Genomic DNA, 27,113 nt, shown 5'->3' with positions numbered 1-27,113 from the left:
GGATTGTTTGCTCTCTCTGATTAATCTGCTAGCCTACATAATGTGAAAATAATCAACATGCTGTTAATTATAAGGAGAGTGATTACATGTATTTTCAGTTGTATATATAATTAGTAATGAATAAGTGCCAATTTTACGTATTTAGTAATGAAAAGTTAAAGATGGTAATGAAAATTGAGGAGTTTGGTAATGTGGCCGTTGCGATCTGGCATCCCTGTTTCCCCATCACCAACAGTTACTGCCTAAATTCGATCACGAGTAGATGCTTATCGCAATGGAAGCCACACTTGCTCATTTTTTGTGAATAAACTGCAATACCTCGCCACTAGATCACACGGGAATTTACAGTGTTGTGCAGTTTTAAGAAATTAAAATTCAGAGTGCAAAGGATTAACTGTGGAGTGCAAATTGGCAGTTGAAACTGACGTGGTGCAGTTAAGAACAATGTACAGTGTTAAACAATTATAACTCACAGTGCAAAGAATTAAGTGCAGCACAACACTGGATTACTGTACATGCTTCAAGAGCATTTTCACCACTGCCAAAGCCTTAAGAAGGCAGCAACAGACGTTCTGTAAGTAGCTGGCTGAGGTACAGTCACTTCTAATTCCTCATTCTTTGGTTCCTTTTCATTTATTTCATGCTTTATGTCCATTATTGGTGTGAATAGGGCCTTAAATAGGTTTAAATAGGTACTATGCATGTCTGGTAGGAGTTATTTAGGTGGCCTTCAAAGTTAGGCTGGGTTAGGGTCCTTAAGTACCAGTCCAGGAGCCAGGGGCCCACTTTCCGGACATGCCTTTGGTTCTATTACGTCGGATAGTAGAGGGATTACTGTGTGTATATATATATATATATATATATATACATATCGTTTCATCATTCCATTTTTAATGGCTCCAACATGCTTGCATGCGTCGGCCTTGGTCACCTAATGGCGGCTTTCCACGCTGCATGATCCATTGCAGCCTCCCTGTTCAGTCTCTTAACCCTGAGGTCACACTTAATGACATCGTCCCATGTCTTTCTCGGTCTGCCCCTCATAACCCCACCCCCAGTATTAACACTTCTCACCTTCCTCATCCAATTATCATCCCCCATCCTCTCCACATGTCCAAACCATCTCAATCTACCTCTCCTCATCACAGCACCAATACACTCCAGTTCCATCCTACCTCCTTCCATCGTAAACCCAGCCCCCCCGGACTTTGCACGCAGGGACGCACTACACATCCACCTAATCATTGTCATTTCTGTACGTCTGAGCTGGCGAATATCCTCCTCCATTACTGCCCAGGTCTCACTACCATACAGCATGACACTCCTAACACATGCTGCATACAAAGACCCCTTAGCATGTAGGGAGAGCCTTCTCAGTGTCAAAAGAGGCAAGAGCTCCCTGAACTTCTTCCAACCACTTCTCACCCTAGCCACAGAGCTAGCTCCAGCCCCACCTCCAGCACACAACATGTCTCCCAAATAACAAAACTCTTCCACACACTCAAGAGATTCACCAGCAAGTTCAATACTTTCACGCCTGACAATCTCCACCTTCTCTCCCCGACATGCCGTACACAAAAAAACAGCATTATCTCGCAGTCTACCTCTGATACCACTGCATCTCTTGTGCACTCATTTATCACAAACACCGCACAAGATAGAATTACTTGCCACGCCCTTGTGGCAAACTGCACATGGCCACTCTCCCTCGTCTTTGACAGTACCGCCACCAACCCAAGATATCATCACTTTTGTTTTATCTGCATTTACTCCTAAGGCCTTGTGCCCCATACCATCTCACCACTTCCTGAACCTTTCCTCTGCCTCCCCTTTGTTCTCTGCAGTCAACACCAAATCATCAGCATACAACAACTCCCACGGGAGTCCGTTTTTAAAGTCACTTGAGAGGGCTTCAAGTACCATGATAAACAACATGGGACTCAAAACTGCACCCTGGTGCACACCAACGTTCACGGAAAACTCATCACTCAAATCTCCATTCACTCTTACCTGGGTGCGAGCACCTACATACATAGCCATAACCACCTTAACCAGCCACTCCTCCAAGCCAAGCTTTCTCATTGCCCACTTCACCACCTCTCTAGGGACTCTGTTAAATACCTTTTCCAAATCAACAAAAACAAAATACAGATCCCTTCTCCTACCAATATATTTTTCCTGAAGCATTCGAACAGTGAATATGGCATCAGTTATCCCCCTACCTGGCATGAACCCAAACTGCATCTCATCAATATTCACTCTTTCACCAATCATACCTTCTAAAACTCTCTCCATTACCTTCATTATCTGGTCTAAAAGCTTTATACCCCTATAATTCCCTCTTTCCAGGGCATCACCCTTCCCTTTATACACATTTACAGTTACACTCTTCAGCCAATCATCTGGGACAACACACTCATAAATAATCCTATTTATCAGGTCAGTGACTAATCTCGCCCCTATATCTCCTGAGGCCTTCAACATTTCGGCAGTCAACCCAGACACACCTGCTGCCTTCCCCACCTTCATCCTTCCTATTGCTTCACTCACAATAGCAGCATCAATTAAAGGCCAAGGGCCAAACACTGGATCTGCTGGCTCCAAACCTTCCCTGTCCCAGTGAAACTCCACATTCAACAACTGGCTATAATGCTCTCTCCATGCATCCTTAATATCTTAACTGTTCACCACTACCCTTCCTTCATCATTCTTTGCACACTGCTCACCTATAATATCCCGATTATCCCTCTTCATCTGATTTGCCACCCTAAATATCATATTTTTCCTTTCCCCATGATTCAGGTTATCAAGTAAAAGTCTTTGTGACTCAGACTTCGCCCTGTATACCTCTCTTCTGGCCCTATGCTTGGCAGCCAAGTATTCCTCCATGCTACCACCCTTCTTCCATTCCCGGAAATGCCTTCTTTTCTCCTTAACTGCAGCTTCTACACCCTCATCCCACCACCATCTTACTTTATGTCTTGGTGGTCCTCTTGTCGAACCGCATGTTACATCAGTAACTCTCAAGAGATTGTTCATGAGGGCTCTGTACTATTCATTAATGCCTCTGTCTATGGCTCCCTGTTCAGCCACCACTCTCCTCATCTCGCTATAGAAGGCATCCCTTACTACTTGGTTTTTCAGCTTCCATACTTTCCTCCTAGGTACATCTATCTATCTATCTATAGCCTGACGCCCTATTCCCGCAAAGGGTGGCTACAGACAAAACGCCAACAAGTCGCTCTGTCACCCACCATTTGACTACCCTCCCCCCAACTCACCCTCCCTCCCTCATATACCTCTCAACTCCATCCCTCCACCTCATCCTCGGTCTACCCCTCCCTCTCCCTCCCTCCACCTCACCTACATACACCCTCTTAGTTAGTCTTTCATTCTCCAATCTCTCCACATGTTCAAACCACCTCAGTGTATTTCTCCTAATCTTCTCAACCACATCCACATCCACCCCACAACATTCCTTCACTTCTTCATTCATCAACCTGTCCCTCCATGCCACTCCACATGCTCCTCTCAAGTAACTCATTTCCACTGCTCTCACTCTTTATACTCTCCTCCCTATTTCTCATCACTGCTTTCAGTGAACCAACAACCTTCCTTCCCTGCTGTACCCTTTCACACACTTTATCCCCCAAAGTTCCATCCTTACTCATCACACTACCCAAGTACTTGAATGCACTCACACTCTCCATATCCTCACCATCCAACCTCACTGTACATTCTGTGACTTCATTCTTCTCAAACACCATAACTTTACTTTTGTTTACATTAACTTTCAGCTTCCTCCTCCTACAGACTGTCCCAAATTCATTCACCAAACCTTGCAACTCCCATTCATTTTCACTCAACAATACTGTATCATCAGCAAACAGCAACACCGGAATCTTCCAAATCCCACCCTCGTTCATTAGAGCCACCCTCACATCCACTGCCCTACCCTGCACCTCCTTCACAACCCCATCCATGTATATATTAAACAGCCATGGAGACATCACACAACTCTGTTTCAGTCCCAGATTGAGATCAAAGAACTCACTCAGCTCACCATCCACTCGCACCGTAGCCCTAGCTCCTTCGTACATACTCTTCACAGCATTCAACAATTTCCCATCCACTCCATATATTCTTAATACCTGTCACGGGGTTTTTAAAATATCACGGTAATTTTGATATAAATGGTTAAATATTATTTAAATTGATATTTATATTCAATAATATTGAAGCGCAGAGACAATGATTGTCTTGCTACATCAAGCAACGATTACTTTACGCTGGCTTGTGCACGATTCTCTAAGAACGAGAATTTATAAACTTTCTCAACAGTACACAGCAGAGACTAATTACTCACAATTGCTGAATTACTGTACTGTTAGCCTCTGGAGAAAGTTACATCACCCCTGACAATAAATAACTAATACTAATAATAATAACATCAGGTTCTTGCTGATGCATTAACTCCTGGCACAACGGATTTTAAGTTAATACAACAAGACTGGTCTAAGTACCAGTTATGAAAGCAAACGTTTATGCAAGCTAGGAGCTATATGGAAAATAAGCTTAATTATGGAGAAATGAAACAAGATTTTTACTCTACATTAAGCTCAAGAAATAGAACTGTTAAATTTATTAATTACAAAAACAAATTTAACATTACATTTCAAATCAAATTAAATGAGACGCACTCGCTCACTCACACAGAAGCTAAATACTTACGCCTAGGGAAAAACACCTTAACTAAGCTCTTAAAACTACAAAATACACAAAAGAAATACCAGTCGATGAATGCTATGTATCACCACTAAGGTGGGAGGACTTGATACTGTCTCAGTGGAGCCTGGGTGCTAGCGACCTCTCACACTTCTTGGAGCACAGGACCTTTTCTCCGTCACAGCAAACACAAGACTCAATTCAAATACATTGAATGGGCAGGACGCAAGGCGTGGCTAACGGTTGAGGGAAGCAGAGGCAAACGATAAAGAAATAATTGTATCGCTCAGTAGCGCACTTAGTGACGTGCATTAAATCGGTCACTTTTTGAAAACGGTGACGAATTATTTGAAAAGTATACCCCGAAATGGAGAGAGAAACGGTTAACTGAGCGATACACAGTGAGTTTTCCACTAATAGTTCGTGGCTTCTCACAAAAAGGAAATGTCGCGAATTGATTCGTGACATTACGCCCCATGAAAATTAAATCTTTCTTCCTTCAGAAGAAAGATTTCAATATACATACATATAAATCCTAACTCAGTCACACAAGATTCACACTGTGGTGTGTGTGCTATCCTGCTACAGGAGAAAGTCGCAGTCGTCAGTGAGCGGAAAAACCTCGTATTTACGTTAATAGAAGCAAGCTTGAGGGAAAACTCCGTGACGACGGTGAAAATCCTGTACTCAGGTCAAACTGAGCGAAAATTCGCTACATTTACACTGACAACTAATTGTTGTGTAGCGTGGTGTATGTAATACGCGGTGTAGGTGTGACAGTTGTAGTGTAACTGTACCTACGTGTAAAATGACACAGTAAATAATATGGCGACAGCGAAGGCAGAGGGAGAAGAGGCGGCAGCGTGCGACAGACGATCAGCTGGCCCGCACAGCAAAACTGCTACACCCATTGCTGAACCTGCAAAACCAATTAAGGTGGAGCATCAAAAGTGTCAATGAGACAAAATTCTTATTATGTTACAATTACTCTCTCTGGCTAGCAGTCAGTACATGCTATGAAAAGTACACTCGAGGTCGCCATTAATTATAGCACACGATTATGGTCGGCAAGTTGAGAATCCCTGTGCAAACTCGGGTCTTCCATAGCCTCGAACCGCACACGGGTCCTCAACCTGTGCCTTAACCTACAGTACTTATATTAATATCGGGAAGCTGAGAATCCTTGTGCAAACTTGGGTCTTCCATAGCCTCAAGTCGCCTCTGCGGAGTTCTCTCTCGAACTTCCCCTTTAACCTACGATACTTATATTAGTATTGGAAAGCTGAGAATCCTTGTGCAAACTTGGGTCTTCCATAGCCTCAAGTCGCCTCTGCGGAGTTCTCTCTCGAACTTCCCCCTTAACCTACAATACTATATTAGTATTGGGAAGCTGAGAATCCTTGTGCAAACTTGGGTCTTCCATAGCCTCAAGTCGCCACTGCGGAGTTCTCTCTCGAACTTCCCCCTTAACCTACAGTACTTCTATTAGTACCGGGAAGCTGAGAATCCTTATGCAAACTTGGGTCTTCCATAGCCTCAAGTCGCCTCTCAACTTCCCCCTTAACCTACGGTACATATATTAGTACCGGGAAGCTGAGAATCCTTATGCAAACTTGGGTCTTCCATAGCCTCAAGTCGCCTCTCAACTTCCCCCTTAACTTACGGTACATAACATGTATGTACAGGCCCTGGACATAATGTGTCCTGTGGGGCCAATGGGCGAGACGTCAGGTCTGCACCCACTTCACCACTACCCTGTCTCTCAACTGGCTCAGAGATTACAGGTGTGGTTATGAATGGCACAGGAAGGGCATGTCCCTGATTAGTGGTGATACTTTGGCACACACTGCAGGAACGGACAAAACTATCTATGTCTCGTCCCATCCCTGGCCAGAAAAAGTCAGCTCGGATACGGCCCTGGGTCTTCCTTTTGCCCATGTGACCTCCTGAGACTGAACAATGACCCCATTGTAACACTGCTAGGCGGTACTTGGCGGGAACGACAAACTGCAGTCGAACCTCGCCCTCGGGTGTTCGTGACTCACGGTAGAGCCGTCCTTGTTTACGAAGGAACTTGGCTCGACCTCCCCGTGAATACTTTATCACTCGACCCTTTTGTTTGTTCCGCACGGTAGCAAGTGTCGGGTCAGAATGTTGTTCTTGTACAACAAGTTGACTACACACATCAGATCTTGCGGCGATTCAATGATCACTGGGGTGACACAGTGTGGAGCCTCAGCCATGGCTCGTGTTACCGCAGCAGCCGAAGTCTGAGTAGCGTCATCATCGGAGCAACTATCCTTGGCTCCTTGAATATTGCCTACTATCAAGTCAAATAGAGGCTCTGGCATGACAACTGCAAGTGTCGTACCAGTATAAAATGGAGATGCCACCTGGATACATGCCTCAGGGGAACAATCTCACTGATCCATCAATAAGGCTTACATGGATCTGTCGACCTGTATACTGCTCAGGCCGAACTAGACTCTGCTTAACAGAGCAACCTGAGGAACCATTGTCTCTCAGGACCTTCACAGGAATGCCTCCCACAAACCCTTGCTGAACAAGGAAGGTACTGTCACCTGTGGGAGGGCCTTTGAGGAAGCAGCTAGCCACTCATGAGGCTGCTGAATTGATGTGGCAAACATTGTGCCTTGTGAATTATAAGATGGAACATTGGCCATCTGTGGAGGGGGGTTCACTGTCACTGTGGGACTAGTGAACTGTGGGGAAGTACCCACACTGGTAGGGACGTGACCACCAGACTGCTGCTGAGGAATGAAGGCTGCATTCGCTTCCTGCCTCTTTGAGTTGGTGGTGAAAAACTTTGTCCCGTCGGTCGGTTGCGTGGCTGATACTGCTGCTGGTTAGGGTACTTGTTGTACCTCTTCCACTCAGGTTTCTGAGTGTTTTGCCCCTGGTCCTTCCACTGCGGTTTTGGACCTTGACCATTACTCTGAGAATGGCCTTGTTGCTGGGATTCAGTCTGAGACGGCTTCCCAGACTTGGCAGTATCTTTTCTGCTCCAGGTGTTTTGCTTACGAGCTTGATACCCGTATGCAGTAAAGAATGCGTCAGCCTTCTCTGCCATTTGGCTGGCATCTTTCACCTGGCAGATCTTAAGCTGTGCTATGAGCTCAGCAGGCCACGACCCTCTCTAGCTGTGTACGCAGCATAGGTCAATTATCCCTCACGCGTGGAAGGAGTTTCATCTTTCTCCATCCACTCATTTAAGTAAGCTGTGAGACGATCAAGGAACTGAACAGCTGTCTCCTTGTCTTGGAGGCAGGCTCGCATGAACTGAACTTTTTGGCGTCGTCTACTGTGAGACCATACGCCTTAATGAGTGCAGCTTTCATCATCTCATATGAGAGATTGTCTCCACGAATTCTGTGGAGAATATCGAGGGCAGGGCCCTCAAATAGGCTAAGAAACTGAAGCCGCTTAGCTGCCTCATCCAGTTGATATAAGTCTGCCATGTCCTCAAAACGAGCTATGTACGGCTCGATTCGCTCGCTTTCCTTGTATGAAGGAAGCTTGATGCGTGGGGTCGCTAGGACATGTGCAGGGAGAACGCTCGTGGAGCTTAGACCAACTGCACCAGACGTGTCTGAAGCCAAGGAATCTCGCTTGAGCTTCAGCACTTCAAGTTCATGTTCTCTCGCGTGCTTCTCGCTCGGCACGTTCGTGTTCTCGTTCTCTGTCTCGTTCCTCACGCTGTTCTCGCTCATGTTCTAAGTCGAGTTCGCGCTGTTTTTGCTCGTACTCGCGCTGTTCTCGCTCGTGTTCGCGCTGTTCTCGCTCTTTTTCTAACTCGAGCTCGCGTTGTTTCTGCTCGTATTCGCGCTCTTTCTCACGCTGCTCTTGTTCATAAGCACGCTCTCTTTCACGTTCCTCACGCTGTTCTCGCTCGTATTCGCGCTGTTCTCGCTCGCATTCGCGCTGAATCCTACGCTCTTCACGAGCATCTTTCTCACGTTCTTGCTCGTAATTGAACCGTGAGAGAACGTAACTCTGTATTTTCTCTGGGTCTGTGAGACCAATATCTTTGGCTTCCTGTACATATACAGCTGTAGCCATGATGCTAGCTCAATTTACTAAGTAACCGAAATTGAGTACTGACTGCACAAGTAAAGAATACAGACACAAGCTAGTGGTGACCAGTCTTATCTAGTTAACTGGCAAAGGATAAATCAAAAATGTAAATAGACTGGGAAGACTCAATAATAAACACAATGGGTACAGCGACTTCCCAGGAGCGAATAAAATCGTCTGGCGTTACCAAGAATAAACTAGAGTTAAGTACTCTATTGATTAATAAAGCAAAATTCACTTGCTAAATTAAGGGTAAACACCAGTAAGCTTGTGCCTATAAACTTTAATGATAAATACCTAAATATGAATGAGTGAGCACTATCTCGTGAATAGCTATAGAGCTAGGAGTTAATATCCTGGAATGAGGTCGCCAATTGTCACGGGGTTTTTAAAATATCACGGTAATTTTGATATAAATGGTTAAATATTATTTAAATTGATATTTATATTCAATAATATTGAAGCGCAGAGACAATGATTGTCTTGCTACATCAAGCAACGATTACTTTACGCTGGCTTGTGCACGATTCTCTAAGAACGAGAATTTATAAACTTTCTCAACAGTACACAGCAGAGACTAATTACTCACAATTGCTGAATTACTGTACTGTTAGCCTCTGGAGAAAGTTACATCACCCCTGACAATAAATAACTAATACTAATAATAATAACATCAGGTTCTTGCTGATGCATTAACTCCTGGCACAACGGATTTTAAGTTAATACAACAAGACTGGTCTAAGTACCAGTTATGAAAGCAAACGTTTATGCAAGCTAGGAGCTATATGGAAAATAAGCTTAATTATGGAGAAATGAAACAAGATTTTTACTCTACATTAAGCTCAAGAAATAGAACTGTTAAATTTATTAATTACAAAAACAAATTTAACATTACATTTCAAATCAAATTAAATGAGACGCACTCGCTCACTCACACAGAAGCTAAATACTTACGCCTAGGGAAAAACACCTTAACTAAGCTCTTAAAACTACAAAATACACAAAAGAAATACCAGTCGATGAATGCTATGTATCACCACTAAGGTGGGAGGACTTGATACTGTCTCAGTGGAGCCTGGGTGCTAGCGACCTCTCACACTTCTTGGAGCACAGGACCTTTTCTCCGTCACAGCAAACACAAGACTCAATTCAAATACATTGAATGGGCAGGACGCAAGGCGTGGCTAACGGTTGAGGGAAGCAGAGGCAAACGATAAAGAAATAATTGTATCGCTCAGTAGCGCACTTAGTGACGTGCATTAAATCGGTCACTTTTTGAAAACGGTGACGAATTATTTGAAAAGTATACCCCGAAATGGAGAGAGAAACGGTTAACTGAGCGATACACAGTGAGTTTTCCACTAATAGTTCGTGGCTTCTCACAAAAAGGAAATGTCGCGAATTGATTCGTGACAATACCTTCCACATACCTTGCCTATCTATTCTGTCATAAACTTTCTCCAAGTCCATGAAGGCAGCATACACTTTCTTGCCCTTCTCTAGATACTTCTCTGCTAAACATCTTAGAACAAATATCTGATCTACACACCCTTTTCCCTTCCTAAATCTCCCTTGTTCTTCTCCAACTAGCTCCTCTGTCATATGCCTAACCCTATCAATGAGTATTCTACCATATATTTTACCAATCACTATAAGAAGGCAAATACCCCAATGATTACCACATACTTCTCTCTCCCCTCTTCCTTTATATAAAGGAACAGTTATATCTGATTTCCAGTCCTCTGGAACCCTTCCCTCTTCCCAAGCCAATGAACACAACTTCCATATCCACTCCACAACAATCTCACCCCCATACCTAAGCATTTCACCACACACTCCATCAATTCCTGGGGCCTTTCCCATCTTTATATTCTTCATTGTTTCCACTACTTCCGCCCTACTGATCTCTTCCTCCCTCCTCTCATCTCTTCTTCTCCAAGCCATTTCCCAACCACTTGTACTCGCACTGCTCTCACTCTCTTCATTCAACAAATCCTCAAAGTGCTCCTTCCATCTCCTCAATTTCTCTCTCTTCTCCACCAACAATCTATTATTCCTATCTTTCACTCCCCTACTATTTCCCCTTTCACACTGCCTTACTTTCTTTACCTCCTTCCAAAACAATTTCTTACTCTCCCTCCATTTCACACTCAGATTCCTCCCAAACTCTTCATCCACTTTCTTCTTACTCTCCTTCACTAGGTACATAAGTTCTCTTTTTCATCACTCGTTCTTTAAGCACTGTATCACAAATCAATAGTTTGTGCTGCTGCACTCACTCCTCACTTCCAGTAACTTTAACATCCCTCACTAGCCCCCTATCAGCCCTCCTAACGTGAAAATAATCTATCTGACTTCTATTTCCCCCAGACTCATATGTAATTAACCTACTCTCTCTTTTCGTAAAATATGTATTGCACACAATCATGTCCGTTGCCTCCCCAAACTTGAGTATCCTTTCCCCTTCCGCATTCCTTATACCATATGCACATCCCCCATGCACTCCTTCATAATCTTGTGCTGCTTCACCCACATGATCATTTAAGTCCCCTCCCCAAAGCACTAACTATCTCATCCCTCATACCACCTACTACACGTATTAAATCATCCCAAAATCTATCTTTCTCTGCTTCATCCAGTCCTGCCTGTGGAGAATATGCTGATATAATTGCAGCTATCTTTGTACCAAATAGAATTTTCACTACCTATATCCTATTGCCTACTCTTATAACATTCATAACATATTCCACCCATTTCTCCACAACCATCACACCAACACCCCCATATCCGTCTGTCCCCCCCTGCCAAAACTACACTCAGTGTAATGCTGCTGTTGGGTGTCTGCCCTTTCCTCTCCTCCATCCTTCTTTTCTTCCATCCTCTTGTGTCTTTCTTTCCTTCATTCTTTCCTTTTCCTTCTGCCTATGGGTGACTTTACACTCCCTCTTCTGTCTTTCTTTCCTTCATTCTTTCCTCTTCCTTCTGCCTGTGGGTGACTCTACACTGAGTGAAGAGCCAAACGGTTTCCTGTACACCAGGAAACCATGTACTATGCTGGGTGGTAACCATTTAACCAAATTTTGGCACCTGGTGATTTAGTGGGTAATTATTGCGCTCCAATCGGATTGTGCTGGTGAAGGTTTATATCCAAGGGGTGGTTGGGGTTGATTGCTCATGTAATACCACTCAGGGATGAGTGGGGCTGGTCACTCTCATCTTAAATGTCGGGACCAACTGCCTAGCCCCAGGCTCCTACGCTCCTCATTGGGCAGTGTAGGATAGGATGATGGATGGATATATATATATATATATATATATATCATCATCATCATCATCATCATCATCATCATCCAATCCTACACTGCCCCATGAGGAGCATAGGAGCGCGGGGCAAGGCAGTTGGTCCCGACATTTAAGATGAGAGTGACCGGCCTCACTCATCCCTGAGTGGCATTACATGAGCAATCAACCCCAACCATCCCTTGGATAAAAACCTTCACCAGCACAATCCGATTGGAGCACTATAATTACCCACTAAACCACCAGGTGCCAAAATTTGGTTATATGGTTACCACCCAGCATAGTAAATGGGTTCCTGGTGCACAGGAAACCATTTGGCTTGTCACTCAATGTAGTCACCCACAGGCTGAAGGAAGTGGAAAGAATTAAGGAAAAAAAGACAGAAGAGGGAGTGTAAAGTCACCCATAGGCAGAAGGACAAGGAAAGAATGACGGAAAGAAAGACAGAAGAGAATGGAAGGAAAGAAGGATGGAGAGGAAAGGGCAGACACCCGAGAGCAACACTTCATCGAGTGAGTGGATGGTGAGCGCCCCCACCTACCACCACATATATATATATATATATATATATATATATATATACACACACAGGTAAGCCCTTAATTCACGCGAACTTTTTTCATGCGATTTCGGTTCTCCACGAATTTTTCATACAGTAATTAAAACATAAAATTATAGTATTCAAATAAATAATTTTAATATACAAGAGAAATAAATAAAATATAAAAATGCCTACTTGCTGCCCATGTGCATACATATGTGTGTGTGTGTGTGTGTGTGTGTGTGTGTGTGTGTGTGTGTGTGGGTGGTCGGTCTACCACGCACCACACAGTCAGTTTGAATCTGACGGTCGAACCATGCGTGACTTGCGAATCGTTATTTGTGGCTTATTTTTCTGCCTTCCAGTGATTGCTTCCCTTGTCTGCCAACATGGGACCTAAGTGTAGTGCTAGTGATGCATGTGGTAACACACCAAAACAGACTCGTAAGGTGATGTTGCTGACAGAGAAAGTTAAAGTGTTAGACAAACTTAAGGGAGGAATGTCAGTGACAGTTCTCCGTCAGGACGATTCCCCGTCATTTATTTACATACCAGTTTATTTAGCAAGTACAGTACACTAGTTTTTTACTTATGAGTTATAAAATCCCCCAGATAATTAGTTATTAAAGTATTAATTAATCAATAATAAGTATATTTATAGAATGACAGGAAATCGTCCATGTTTTGATGGTGAATTGACTTCATGGTGAATTGTCTCTGAACCGTGTGTTTGGGGTGAGTCAACTGTTCTTACAATAAAGAAGACAGAACGTAGCATACGGGAGTCAGTGAGGGCTAGTGCACCAAACTGTGCTAAAGTGTCTCCACCTACGCCTGTGAACTGGCTTGGAACCGTATGTTTGGGGTGAATGAGTCAACTGTTTGGACAATAAAGAAGGCAGAATGTGGCATATGGGAGGCAGTGAGGGTTTGTGCACCAGACTGCTGAAGTGTGTCCACCTATGCCTGTGCTTGTCAGGTTTCAGTGTTAAATTTCTTACATTTTTGTTGTTTTTCATACTTTATGTTAGTTTATATGGTGTATGTAGTGCATAAACAGTATTATTCAGATGTAATATACCTAGTAGACATGCGTAATTAAGTGCACACAAGGGCAGAATGTATACGCGAATTTACCACATACGCGAAGGGTCTGGGAATGTAACCCTCCCGTGAATTAAGGGCTTACCTGTATATATATATATATATATATATATATATATATATATAAGGTATTAATCTGTAAAATGATCTTGGCCTTTCAGCAGCTTCACAACAGAAACAGAGTGAGATTGGCAGTGGCAAGAAGAAGTATGACTACATTACCAAGATTAACTACATGTTCCGTGATGCCCGTTTCTTCCTCATGAAGTCCAATAATGCTGAGAATATCACCCTTTCCAAGACAAAGGGTGTTTGGTCAACCCCACCACAGAATGAAGCCAAGTTAAACCAAGCATTCAGGGAAGCCCGAAATGTCATACTCATCTTTTCAATTAAAGAGTCTGGCCGTTTCTGTGGTGAGTCCAGTGATGTTATGTATTACAGTAGTTTAGAGGCAGACTAATGATGATATTGAAAGAGGATCAGCAGGTGATTCAGGAGAATTACTTGGAAAAGGGGTCAGTAGTATGTGATTAATTTAGTGCTCGAACTAGATCGGACTGCTATAAGCCTACTTGATTGGAACTGGGTCTTAAGGCTTATTGCAGATTTTTTTGTCATCATTATTTCAGTTTATCTCCCCTTGACTCATTTTTCATAGTCAGAAGTTGACAATTTATTATTGGAATTAGCCGACCGGATTAGCCGCTGGAACCCTTTCCGCAGAAATTAGCCAAGGATCATAGTCACTCGTACCAGTCTAGACTGGATTTCCAAATAAAAGATGAAGCTGGTTACCAGAACTGGGCTGAATAGGATTTTCAGTACTGTGCCATGTACCAGTTGTAGATTGGTTTATTGCTTAGGATGAATAAACAGTCATTAACCCTTAATTGGTGGGCTACTTTCCAATTTGATATCTGTGTGGGGCGAGTTATTTTGGAAAAAAAATAATGTTATGAAGTCAGGCATAACATGCATAAATGGATCAGAATAACTGATAAAACAAAGAATTTGATGTTACCCACTTCAGATTGCACGTGGGCTGGGTGGTGGTGAGAGGTGAGTGAGAGGGGTGTTGACGTGTCGAGGTCACTCTCAGTGGCATGCAACTGAGAGCAGGCAGGCATAAAGTCTTGTTTTCTGCGCTTATTTGTAACAGCTGACTAAAATAGATTATTTTTACACTATGTACACTGTTCTGTGTCTTCATGGTGCACTTTGAACACTGTGCATTATATGTGTGTAAAATCTTTGTCTCTATAACTTTAATTTTACATATGTAAATATTATGTACAGCTGTTCATATTACCACAACTGTTCACACTAATATGTCTTCAATGTGTGGTATTCTGAGAAGCAATCGATACAGAGATCCACACCACACTCCTGGCATATAATAGGTCTGTGGAATAGAAATGCATTGTGGAACGTCGACCACCTTTTCCTTGATGGACGTCCTGGATCGTTGACCACCTTTTAAGGGTTGCTGTATTAATTGTGGTTTATAATGAGGGGCTTAGTGGATGTGGTCATTAGTCTGGCCTTATCTGTAAGATGACTTTAAAGATCATTCTAACTCTGGCTTCAGTCATTCCAGGCCTAATAGTTAAGGTTACAAATCATAACATTGCCTTTCCTGATATGTTATGTGTGTGTAGGATTTGCACGACTGAGTGGAGAATCTCGGCGTGATCTGCCTCCTGTGTCTTGGGTCCTTCCACCTGGTCTGTCAGCTCGTGCTCTGGGGGGAATATTTGAGTTGGACTGGATATCACGGTCAGTATCTGTATTCAGTATTTATAATGATACAGTGTATGCATATTTGTCTATCTATCTATCTATTGCAAGGCTCCTTAATCCTGTAAGGGGTGGCCACAGACAAATCACCTCCATGTCACCCTGTCCCCCGCCATTTCACTGCCCGCCCACCACCTCACACTCCTCTCTCTCATATACCTCTCCACTTCATGTCTCCATCTCATCCTGGACCTCCCCTCTCTCTCCTCCTCTCCACCTTACTCACACACACTCTCCTCGTTAATCTCTTGTTTCACCATCCTCTCCACATGGCTAAACCACCTCGGTATATTTCTCCTAATGCTTTCTGTCACATTCACATCAGCACTACAATGCTCCACCACTTCCTTATTTGTCAGTCTGTCTTTCCATGTGACCCCACATGCTTCTCTCTTATAACTCAGTTGTTTCATTCATTCATTCATTCATTGCCGGACGCCATCTATCCCAAACGGGGTGGCCAAGGGCATAGAGTTAATTGTTTTACAGGGGGGGCACTAATCCTCCACCAACCCCACTTGACACGTAGGGAGTACGTTAGTTGTAATTTCATATTTAAATCAACATTATGTTAAGAAAATAAAGATTAATGCACCACTGTGCAGTCCTCATCTCATGATTTTACAATCCGATGTTCCTTTGAAGTTTGTGAGGGATACTGAATCCCAGTATTCTTGCGAATGCACAGATGCAAAGACTTATTGAAACATGGCATTCATTTAATTAACACCTATTCTGGGTTGAATTCAGCATTGTCAGTCTGTATTTAACTTATGGACATCGGCATTGAAATTCTAGTCTGTCCCTGTTGTGTGCAAAAATCATCACTCTATGCAGTTTATCAGAGACAAGTTTAATTCTTTTGATGTGAAAGAGAACATTTTGAAGTATGGGTGTTTAATATAAAGTTGATATCTCCTAGATTAGTGATTATGCTGCTTATCCTATGATTTTATGTCCATTGTTGTGAAATTGTCAGTCTTAATTTCAGCACAGGGAGTTCCTGGTATGACCAGATGAAAGAGCAATTTTTAAAATATGTGTGCCCCAGTATTTAGGTAATTATCAGACATATAATAGTGGGGGGGGGGGAAAAAGGTGTGGAGAGTAGCTACTATATTCATAAGTATCCATCAGACAGTTTTGAATGATACTGTGCTGAAGGGCATGAACAAGCTGGGTATGCCAGATAAGTGGCAGGTATTTGAATTTGTTTAGCCAGAGTGAATTTGTTGAATCAGTCTCTCTCTCTCTCTCTCTCTCTCTCTTTCCAAAAAGAACTTGGGACAAGGTTATAGAGTGTGATCTTATGGATAAGGAGCTGAATAGGGAGGCTGCTAGAGATTGAACAGCTTAGAGAGCTGCGTTGGGTGACCAGTGCCCAGTGTATGCAAGCATGTAGGAGTCTTTATATAAAAACGATCCAATATGGTATGATACGAAAGGGGACAGGGAGGATGAAACAGCATTTGAAATATTGAATACATAATTACCTATAGTACTGCCCTGTTTTGTTTTGTTTTGGATACTAGTATATAGATTGTGGGGATTAGTGGACAACACACCCATAACTCTGCCTGGACAGTGTGTGGCATCTACATGTAGTCATGGCAGCCACCTCAGACCTCACCATATCACCAAAACTGTAGGACATACACTCTCCCACTGACATTTCCCATAACAGAATATCACTTGTTTTTTACCCCACTTCAAAGGAGGTTGGTTTTGCATACAGTATTGTAATATAGTTAGGACCTGAAAATGGTGTAGTGTATTATGATATCATCAGTTATTACTTTGTTTGTGCTATATTGCTATATCATGCTAGATGCCATAAGAAAGCTCCATTAATTTATGAACATTATGAAGCTAAGGACACTCACCATCCACTCACTCAGCGTAGTGCTGCCCTCAAGTGTCTGCCCTTTCCTCCCTTCCTTTCTTCCTGTAATGTCTTTACTTACTTCATTCTTTCCTCTTCCTTCTGCCTACAGGTAACTTTACACTCTCTCTTCTGTCATTCTTTCCTTAATACTTTCCTGTTCATCTCCCTGTGGGTAACCTACACTGAGTGATGAGCCAAATGGTTTCCTGGACACCAGGAAACCATTTACTCTGCTGAGTGGTAACCATATAACCAAATTATGGCGCCTGGTGGTTTAGTGGGTAATTAAGGCGCTCCAGTCGGATTGAGCCTCAGCCACCAAGAAGTGGTTGAGGTTTATTTGCTCACATAATGCCACCAGGGATAAGTGAGGCTGGTCACTCCCTCTTAAATGTCAGGACCAACTTGCCTAGCCCCGGGCTTCTACGCTCCTCGTGGGGCAACACAGGATTAGATGATGATGATGGAGTTCAGTGCAGATATTGATCCCAGACAGGGATGTAGTATAAAAATGTACACTCCTTCCTCCTACAACGCAGCAAATATATACTGACAACATGCCCCGCAATGCTTTTCTGCTTTATACGTTCTATATGTTTCTCTTATATAGGGCTAACCTAGGCTGGACATTTTCCAAAGTTGCCCTTTTCACCTCAGATCCCACCCAAACCCTCCAAAAAACACCCTGCTGACATTACCTATGGTAATCAGACAAAGGAATTTATTAAAAATACATAAGAAAGGCACCTAGACATTAACTCCTTAACCGTGGGGCGTCACTTTCGTGACGCTTGGGAGCAAGGGATCATACCACTGGGCGTCACTTTTGTGATTCTGTGTTATTTTGAATTCGCCCGGGCTTTCAAGTGGTGGCTTGTATCATCTATCAGTACTGCCAATGTCCAACATTAGTCAGCACTCCTAATCTCATCTGTACTCCCATCCGTTGTTGACAATTTAGCCATTTCTCTCCGTTCTTGACTCCCCTCCCTACCTCCCCTCCATTACCCTCTCCTGTCGCCTGCCCGGCCGTGCAACGCTAAGTAAATCTTCCCTGAAATTTTCCACTGATTTCATCCATTGAAATAAGCCGTATGCCCTATTCTTATACCAAATAATACATACAAGAAAGAAATAAGGTAAGTGATAGTGCCATACACCTGGAATTGGCTAATTATCACCTGACAACACCTCACATGCACTCGTTCCTTAATTTTCGCTGTTTATTTCCCCTTGAAATATACCGTATAATCTATTCTCGTAATAAAAACATATATAAGAAAGGAAGGGAGAAGCCTAAGTGATATTTACATTCACCTGGAACTACCTAATTTATTATGTATTGTCTCGATTTCCTGCCAATCATTTCATAGCATATATATTAGCAGCTGTCACCCCGCTGCCATTGGCAGCATTGCACTCCCCCTAGGCAGGCCACCAAACAGTATTCAGTTTACTGTCGTCTTTCAAGGTGAAAGCACGTTGGATTCGCGCCTGCCCAATTCCTCTGCTTTTTAGCCCCATGCAAAGGGCCCTGTGACCTCTACCCCCTACTAAACCTCGTGTGGAAAGAGGTAAAGGGCTAAGTGACTGCTGTGGAATGTGAACTGGCTAATTTGTCAATGAAAATGATAGACAGTGGCTACGATCTATCGGGTGAGTAAAACAGTGCAAGTGGAAATGTAAATAATGTGTAAACAGCAAGTGAAAGCAATGAATGTAAATATAAGTGAACAGTGGAAAATAGTTTTATAAGTTACTGCAAGTGACTGCATAAGTGTAAATAAAATAGAAATGTAAATAATGTAAATAAAATAGAGAATGTAAATAGAAATGTAAATGAGTGGTAATATAAGAATACGAGTATATATACTAGGAGTAATGAAAATGAAAGTTTCACTCTAGCATGTATGAATACTATGAGTTATGAAAATGACAGATTCACTCTCAACGCTAGTATACAGGACGAGAAAGTGAATGCTACGTATTTTACTGAAAGAGAAATTGAATGCCTACAGTGACAATAAACTACTATTACTGAGGGAAACTTATGGATAAAGACTGTAGATATATATAAGTGTTATATAGTAATAGGAATATAAAGTGTGAGTGTTGTTATGAATAATAAATGACAGAACACTGGCGGCGAACGATCGCAAGTGGGAAGGTCATACGCGCTCATAATTTTCATTGCTTTCACGGTGTTTTTTTTTTTTTTTTTTTTTTTTTTTTTTTTGAGTATGGATTCCAAACTATTTGAGAATCATAGAATAGTGTTTCTAGTGATAATATCAGGCTGTGGTAATCATATTACCGGTTATCGGGAAATGTAAAGTGGAGACTTCATTACCCAACTTCAGAGGTCTCCACAAGTGCTACAGTGCTCGACGAAGGCTCAGCAAACATCCCAGGAGAAAGCTGAAGGTATGTGCCATATGCATATTTAATTATAATATTCTAGGACTAATAACTGATTTTTGGCAAATATTTTTAGAGAGTCTGTCGGAGCTCGAATATACCCGCGGGACATGCAAGTCAGGCAAAAACAACCCCGCGGGTTAGGGGTTAATGCCCATACTTGTACATAGGCTTCCATCCTTCACATGCTTGTGCTTGATAGGCGGCCAGATGTTGGTTTGTGGTGGTGTCTGTATTTCTCACCTGCTTGGCTGCTAGGAGAGGGCTGGGTGAGTTATTAACTCATTACTGGGACAGGGAAGGTTTGGAGCCAGCAGATCCAGTGTCTGGCCCTTGGCCTTTGATTGATACTGCTACTGTGAGTGAGGCAATAGGCAGGATGAGGGTGGGGAAGGCAGCAAGTGTGTCTGGGTTGACTGCTGAAATGTTGAAGGCCTCAGGCGATACAGGGGTGAGTTTAGTCACTGACCTGATAAATAGGATTATTTATGAGTGTGTTGTCCCTGATGATTGACTGAAGAGTGTAATTGTAAATGTGTATAAAGGGAAGGGTGATGCCCTGGAAAGAGGAAATTATAGAGGTATAAAGCTTTTAGATCAGATAATGAAGGTAATGGAGAGAGTTTTAGAAGGTATGATTAGAGAAAGAGTGAATATTGATGAGATGCAGTTTGGGTTCATGCCAGGTAGGGGGACCACTGATGCCATATTCATTGTTCGACAGCTTCAGGAAAAATATATTGGTAGGAGAAGGGATCTTTATTTTGTTTTTGTTGATTTGGAAAAGGCCTTTGACAGAGTCCCTAGAGAGGTGGTGAAGTGGGCAATGAGAAAGCTTGGCTTGGAGGAGTGGCTGGTTAGGGTGGTTATGGCTATGTATGTGGGTGCTCACACCCAGGTGAGAGTGAATGGAGATTTGAGTGATGAGTTTTCCGTGAATGTTGGTGTGCATCAAGGGTCAGTCTTGAGTCCCATGTTGTTTATCATGGTACTTGAAGCCCTTTCACATGACTTTAGAAACGGACTCCCGTGGGAGTTGTTGTATGCTGATGATTTGGTGTTGATTGCAGAGAATGAAAGGGAGGTGGAGGAAAGGTTTAGGAAGTGGAGAGATGGTATGGGGCAAAAGGGTTTAAGGGTAAATGCAGATAAAACAAAAGTGATAATATCTAGGGTTGGTGGCGGTACTGTCAAAGACGAGGGAGAGTGGCCAAGTGCAGTTTGCCACAAGGGCGTGGGAAGTAATTCCATCTTGTGCGGTTTGTGTGATAAATGGGTGCATAAGAGATGTAGTGGTATCAGAGGTAGACTGCGAGATAATGCTGATTTTTTGTGTACGGCGTGCCGGGGTGAGCAGGTGGAGATTGTCAGACGTGAAAGGATTGAACTTGCTGGTGAATCTCTTGAGTGTGTGGAAGAGTTTTGTTATTTGGGAGACATGTTGTGTGCTGGAGGTGGGGCTGGAGCTAGCTCTGTGGCTAGGGTGAGAAGTGGTTGGAAGAAGTTCAGGGAGCTCTTGCCTCTCCTGACATTGAGAGGGCTCTCCCTACGTGCTAAGGGGTCTTTGTATGCAGCATGTGTTAGGAGTGTAATGCTGTATGGCAGTGAGACCTGGGCAGTGAAGGAGGAAGATATTCGCCGGCTCAGACGTACAGAAATGACAATGATTAGGTGGATGTGCAGTGCATCCCTGCGTCCAAGGCCTGGAGGGGCTGGGTTTACAATGGAAGAGTTGAGAGGTAGGATGGGACTGGAGTGTATTGGTGTGGTGATGAGGAGAGGTAGATTGAGGTGGTTTGGACATGTGGAGAGGATGGGGGATGATAATACGGTGAGGAAGGTGAGAAGTGTTAATATTGGGGGTGGGGTTATGAGGGGTAGACCGAGAAAGACATGGGACGAGGTCATTAAGTGTGACCTTAGGGTTAAGGGACTGAACAGGGAGGCTGCAATGGATCGTGCAGCGTGGAGAGCCGCCATTAGGTGACCAAGGCCGACACATGGAAGCATGTTGGAGCCTTTAAAAACGAAAACGAAAACGACGACGATTACTGTGTGTGAACAGGGCACATAGAGTCTTCCATATGTTTCTTTTGTAAATAGAAGAGCTGTTATTGTGCCACCCCAGTCTGTCTGGTCAAGTAGACCTTTAACCGCAGGCAAGCAACTACATCTGTTAGGCCGTCCCATGCAGGTAACCGATGTTCCCATGTAGTTAACAGTACCTCACCACAATGAGGTATGGGGATCAGTGTGGTATTTTAGTTCCTGGGTGGATGCCACACTTTCATTTCTCCACCTAGTAAATAGAGGCACCACAGTAGGCTCCACATCACATCATTATTTGGGTTTGTGGTTACCACCCATTGGTTTCATGAGTTACAGGAAACCATTTGGCTTGAAGAGTTGAGAGGACAGATGGGACTGGAATGTATTGGTACTGGGATGAGGATGAATAGATTGAGATGGTTTGGGCATGTTAAGAGGATGTATGATGACAGTTCAGAGCAGAAGGGGAAAAGAATGAACATGGGGGGTAGGGTTGCAAGAGGCAGACTGAAAAAGACCTGGGATAATGTGATAGAGTGTGGCCTCAGGGATAAGGGACTGAATAGAGAGGTTGCCAGAGATCAAGCAGCATGGAGAGGCACCATTAGGTGGTGAAGGCCAATGCATGCAGTCATGTTGGAGTCTTTGTAAATGATACCATACAATTAGTCCCAGAAAACTTCTACACACTTGTAGACAACATATATAATGGTTTTGCTTAGACCTGATGACATTAAATGTTTGATAGCAATGCATCTTCTCAATGTAGTCTGTGTAAATGCATGCTAAACATTTTATGACGATATTAAAATGTAATTTCATTTCTCTTTCAGGCGAGACTTGTCATTCACAAAGACACAGCATCTGTATAATCCTTGGAATGAGGGCAAACCTGTCAAGATTGGCAGGGATGGTCAGGTACAAACTCTTCACTCAGACACCTGTGTATTTTCCATGTTTTTGACCTTTATTATTTTCTTGGTTTCTGCAGTTAGATTAAATGCTTACCGGTATGTAATTTAAATAACATGTTTTGATATATGTTAATTGTGGTACCATACTCTTCAGTTTTAGTTAGTGTCCAAAGTATGGTAGGATATATGGTAATTTCCCCATTTAAACAAAGCCTTAGAATATATTTGTACTGTAAGAAAACAACAGCTCAGTTATTTTTATCGCAGTCCATGGCATATATAATAAACTCTGGTTCTTTTGATTCAGGTTATTGATGTTTGGCCATACTATGCTAAGCCAGTGTTTTGCATGTGAATAGTGTAATATAGAATTAATTTTGAACCTGTTACTCTGCTTCATTTATGACAGGTTGAGAGGGTACTGGATATTGCTTATCCGTGGAGGAATCCTACAGAGCACTTTTGTACCATCATTTGATGAGGATTATATTCAATATTCTCTACACTAGTCTTCAATTATAAGCATTTTAATGCAACTTAAATTTTATAATGCATATTGACATAGTACTGATATACACAGTGTGGCTAATTATAATCTGTTTATTGAAGACTGTAAGAGTGCTGCTTGGTTTGATAGTACCACTGGTATGATAACGATGTATAATACAGGAGATTGAGCCTCGTGTGGCAGAGGAGCTGTGCCGCCTCATGCCCAAGGATGATGGGGTGAACTTAACTCCAGTGCTGCACAAGAGTAAACGAGCATCCCGTGTGGCGCGTGCTCGGGGTCCTCTGCGCCGGCCATTGCAACCACCGGGAGATCGCCGCGGCCGCCCCAGGGACCGCGGCAGCTTCAGGGGTGGTCGTGGTGATGCTAGCTTCAGGTGCGTCAGTGACACCAAGGTTGAGACTGGCTGCAGGGAAGCATCCATCCTGCCATGGCACTCACTGCTGCCCCTTATACCATCCAAGGCCTCTTCCTCAATCTTGCATTTTTATCCTGATTCAATCCTCAAGGCCCCATCTTGTTTGCTGTTCTCTGATCCTCGGTATACCTTTTCTCCTGTTCCCACCCAGTATCCCTCTCACCCTACACATTTCATGTCCCGTCTTAACCCTTTGACTAGACCACTTCTAGAACCCATTTCACACCCATCAGTACCACCAGTGCCAGGTTGAGGGGTTGTGGTGATGGTTGGTATCAGCTGTATAGCAGTAATGCCTGGCAGGGTGTGAGTAGCTGACCTGGTGCCTGGCTGGGTGAAGGACTGTGTTTGTGGTGGCGGCGGCACGGGAGCTGCTACTGGTATGAGGGTAAAGATGTGAGAGCGGTTGGGCCCCTGGCTGGTGGTCACGCCCCTCACTCCCTGTCTTGTTGCCGCTCTATCTCTCCCAACCCCCCCCAGTGCTGAGGACCCATATCCTCTCACAGGACTCTCTCCCTTTCTCTCTCACACAACCTGGCTAGTGAGTGACACACACAAACATGTCGCGTGATGTGATCCTTCTGACCTCAGTCTTTGCTCTTGACACAGTCATCAAGGACTTTGCTATTTGATCTAAAGAGCAGCCATAGACAAGGATTTCATAAGTAATTTATTAAGAAACTTAAAGCAGTAGATAATAAAGCTGGTATTGTAGTTGCACCTTGTGGACTTGCTCATGAGTATAGATATAAAGGGACTTGCATAGCACTAGTTGCATCATGAACTTTGTGTGTGATGGTGCGTGAGTTAAGTCCACACACCCAGCTTGCGGTGACACTCACTAGCAGGTTGACAAGAGCCAGGCCCACCCACATGGACTCGGCTTAGCTGTAAGGTCTTGGTCACAGACTTGGTTGGTAAGGTAGTACATCTTGCATGGACCCACTCAAGCATTCAGGACTAAGTGTGTTGGAGATGCAATCCATAAAATAGCAAGCTCATACCAGAGATTATAATATAGGGGTGGCCCTGAGCCTAGTGCTGAGTTAAATGATATAAGAGAGTCTTTGCCTGGCTAATGAAATAGTGAGGGGATGATTAATGAGTGAGAAGTGATTATTGGAAGTGTGAAGTGACATAAAGTGAAATCATATATGAAAGTAAAGTGCATTGCGTTGTATTGCGTTCAAGAACAGCAAGTGGGCAAATTCCTGCCTGCTGTGCTTAACCTCTTCTAGTTTCAACACAAGACACCAGCTACCTTTGGTGAGTAATATAACACTTAATTCTTTTGTTTTCTTCTACATAGTTTACAAGCAGAACAAGTATCCAAGTTTTTTATTTTTATTTTTTTTTCCCAATAAGTTGAAAGATTTCAGTGTCTCTAACTATTGATTTTTCTCTTCAGATTTCTCTTTGGTTGAACTTATTGCATTATGAGTATATTAACAACTGTAGCTTCATGAGACAGTTTGCATTTTGGTATAATATTAGAATTACAGTATTTATGGCATTAGGAAGTATGTTTTGTGAAAATGTGTCATTGCAAATTGTGTTCAGATTTAATGTAGGGTGCGGGTATGGTTCATAGTGTGTTTACTGATATATGACAAAGTTCACAATTTTTCTCAGCATATTATAAATAGCATAAATTTTTTGGGGAAAAAAATCATTCAGTGCAGTGGTATTTTGCAGTTGACTTAGTTTATAAATATGATTGAATTGATTGGTTTTTTCACTTGCCTTACAGGAATTTAGTTTTCGTTTAGGTTCCTAATGTGCAGTTCAGTAGTTTTCTTGTGTATGGTAAATGCTCAGACCTGTTTATAACCTTAAAGGAAATGCAAGTACAGTATGTTATTGGTCAGGGATATATTTTAGATTTTTGTCTATTTCAGTTTTATATATTCAGTATTTACTGTATCATAGCATATGCTACTCTGACAATTTTTGTATAAGGTATGATTCACATTGCTGCATAACATTATATACCATTCTTAAGGGAACTATCTGAAGGAGAACGTGAGATGTATCTAATTTTATTGTTAAGCTAACTCCATAGTATGACTAGCTAGAAGATCTTTATCTGGTTGCAATTGACTCTCCAGAATTTATAATTCTCTGTTAATAGCTGCTTAGTGTTTAGGTGTAATGCAACTGTGAACTTTGTTTAGGTTGCAACTGCGTCTAGTAAAAAACACAAGAAAAATTAACAGTGATTAGATATCCATGTATGAAGGAGTATATAGTTGACACACATGTTTGGCTGTAACTAACATTTGTATAATTGCAGTCCTCCATGCTTTAGTTACTCTGGGTATCCCAGATAGAGCTTATTTCTGGGACACTAACCTGAGCAAGTTGGTGTAATTTATACTATACAGTATATGGCAAGCTAAGAAGGTGCATGCAGTATAATGTAGATAAGCATATGGTGTATATTGCAATACATACATAAATGAAACCAGAATGTCAAATGGTACTTATACAGCCAGTCACCGTGATTGACACCGATACCGCACATATTTGTAAAGGTGTATGTGGGTCAGGCATAATACTGTTTGCAGTATTTTGCAGTGTAGCCCTTACTTCAAGGGTATTGGCAGTGGTAGATATTACAGTATTCATTATATATAGTTTCATCGAAATATATTTTACACTGTCCAAAAAAGTAGCATGGAAATAGGCAGGAGGTAATTTGTCATTCCTAGCATCCCTGGGTGTTACAGTTTGAACGTATATGAACAATGCTTGGCTTGGACCTTCCCACCTCCCCTTACAATCTTGGTGCCTATCTTGTACCGGTATTGATGTTGGGAGGTTGTTGATGTGACTGGTTCCTGGATTTTTTCTCCCCTACCCCCTCCACATACAGTAAAAGTCCTTTCATTCGGCATCTTCGGTGCCAAGCAGGTGTCGAAAGAGCAGAAACTGATGATTGACTGGGAAAACCTGCCTAAAAGTTTGTAGCAATCATGGTCGGTCACCCCAGTGCAGTCATAGTGTCTAGCAAGTACAGTATTATTGGTCAACCCAAAGCACTAAATATTTAATAAACAACTTAAATTTAATGCATTTAATGATACAGTACACACGAGCTTACCATTACCTAGGTGTATTCACAGTACATATCTACGCCCGAAAGTACTAGTTTCTCCTCCTCTAGTAGCTGGAGTCGCGGCCAGTGAGCGACCAGGCGATCGAACACCCCTATTCCCACTGCCCCTACCCCAGCCCTAATGTAAACGTTGTTGGATAGATGTTGAACGACCAAAGCTGGTGATGTTACAGTGTGTCATGATTGTTTTTATAGACAGTCAAAGCCAGTAAGGGTAAGTATATAAAGGTATTTAATG

General features: G+C 42.7%; 1 protein-coding gene across 2 annotated transcripts in view; it reads left to right on the top strand.

Moving 5' to 3' along the window:
- Ythdc1 (YTH domain containing 1) overlaps window positions 1-27,113 on the top strand; it is a 314,054-nt gene that overhangs the window by 91,470 nt on the left and 195,471 nt on the right. The window contains exons 6-9 of one of the 2 annotated variants that reach the window (XM_080284977.1): window positions 13,930-14,181; window positions 15,427-15,544; window positions 22,751-22,835; window positions 23,501-23,715. In XM_080284977.1, coding sequence (XP_080141103.1) covers window positions 13,930-14,181; window positions 15,427-15,544; window positions 22,751-22,835; window positions 23,501-23,715 — 670 coding nt within the window. Of the gene's footprint in view, window positions 1-13,926; window positions 14,182-15,426; window positions 15,545-22,750; window positions 22,836-23,500; window positions 23,716-27,113 lie in introns of both variants that reach the window. The other variant, XM_080284976.1, reaches the window with a different exon arrangement.

Source organism: Coenobita brevimanus, chromosome 103, assembly GCF_032717465.1.
Source record: "Coenobita brevimanus isolate Jiangsu-jjx chromosome 103, ASM3271746v2, whole genome shotgun sequence".
NCBI lineage: Eukaryota > Metazoa > Arthropoda > Malacostraca > Decapoda > Coenobitidae > Coenobita > Coenobita brevimanus.
The sequence above is the reverse complement of the archived record's forward strand: the minus strand, read 5'-3'. Positions and strand labels throughout refer to the sequence as shown.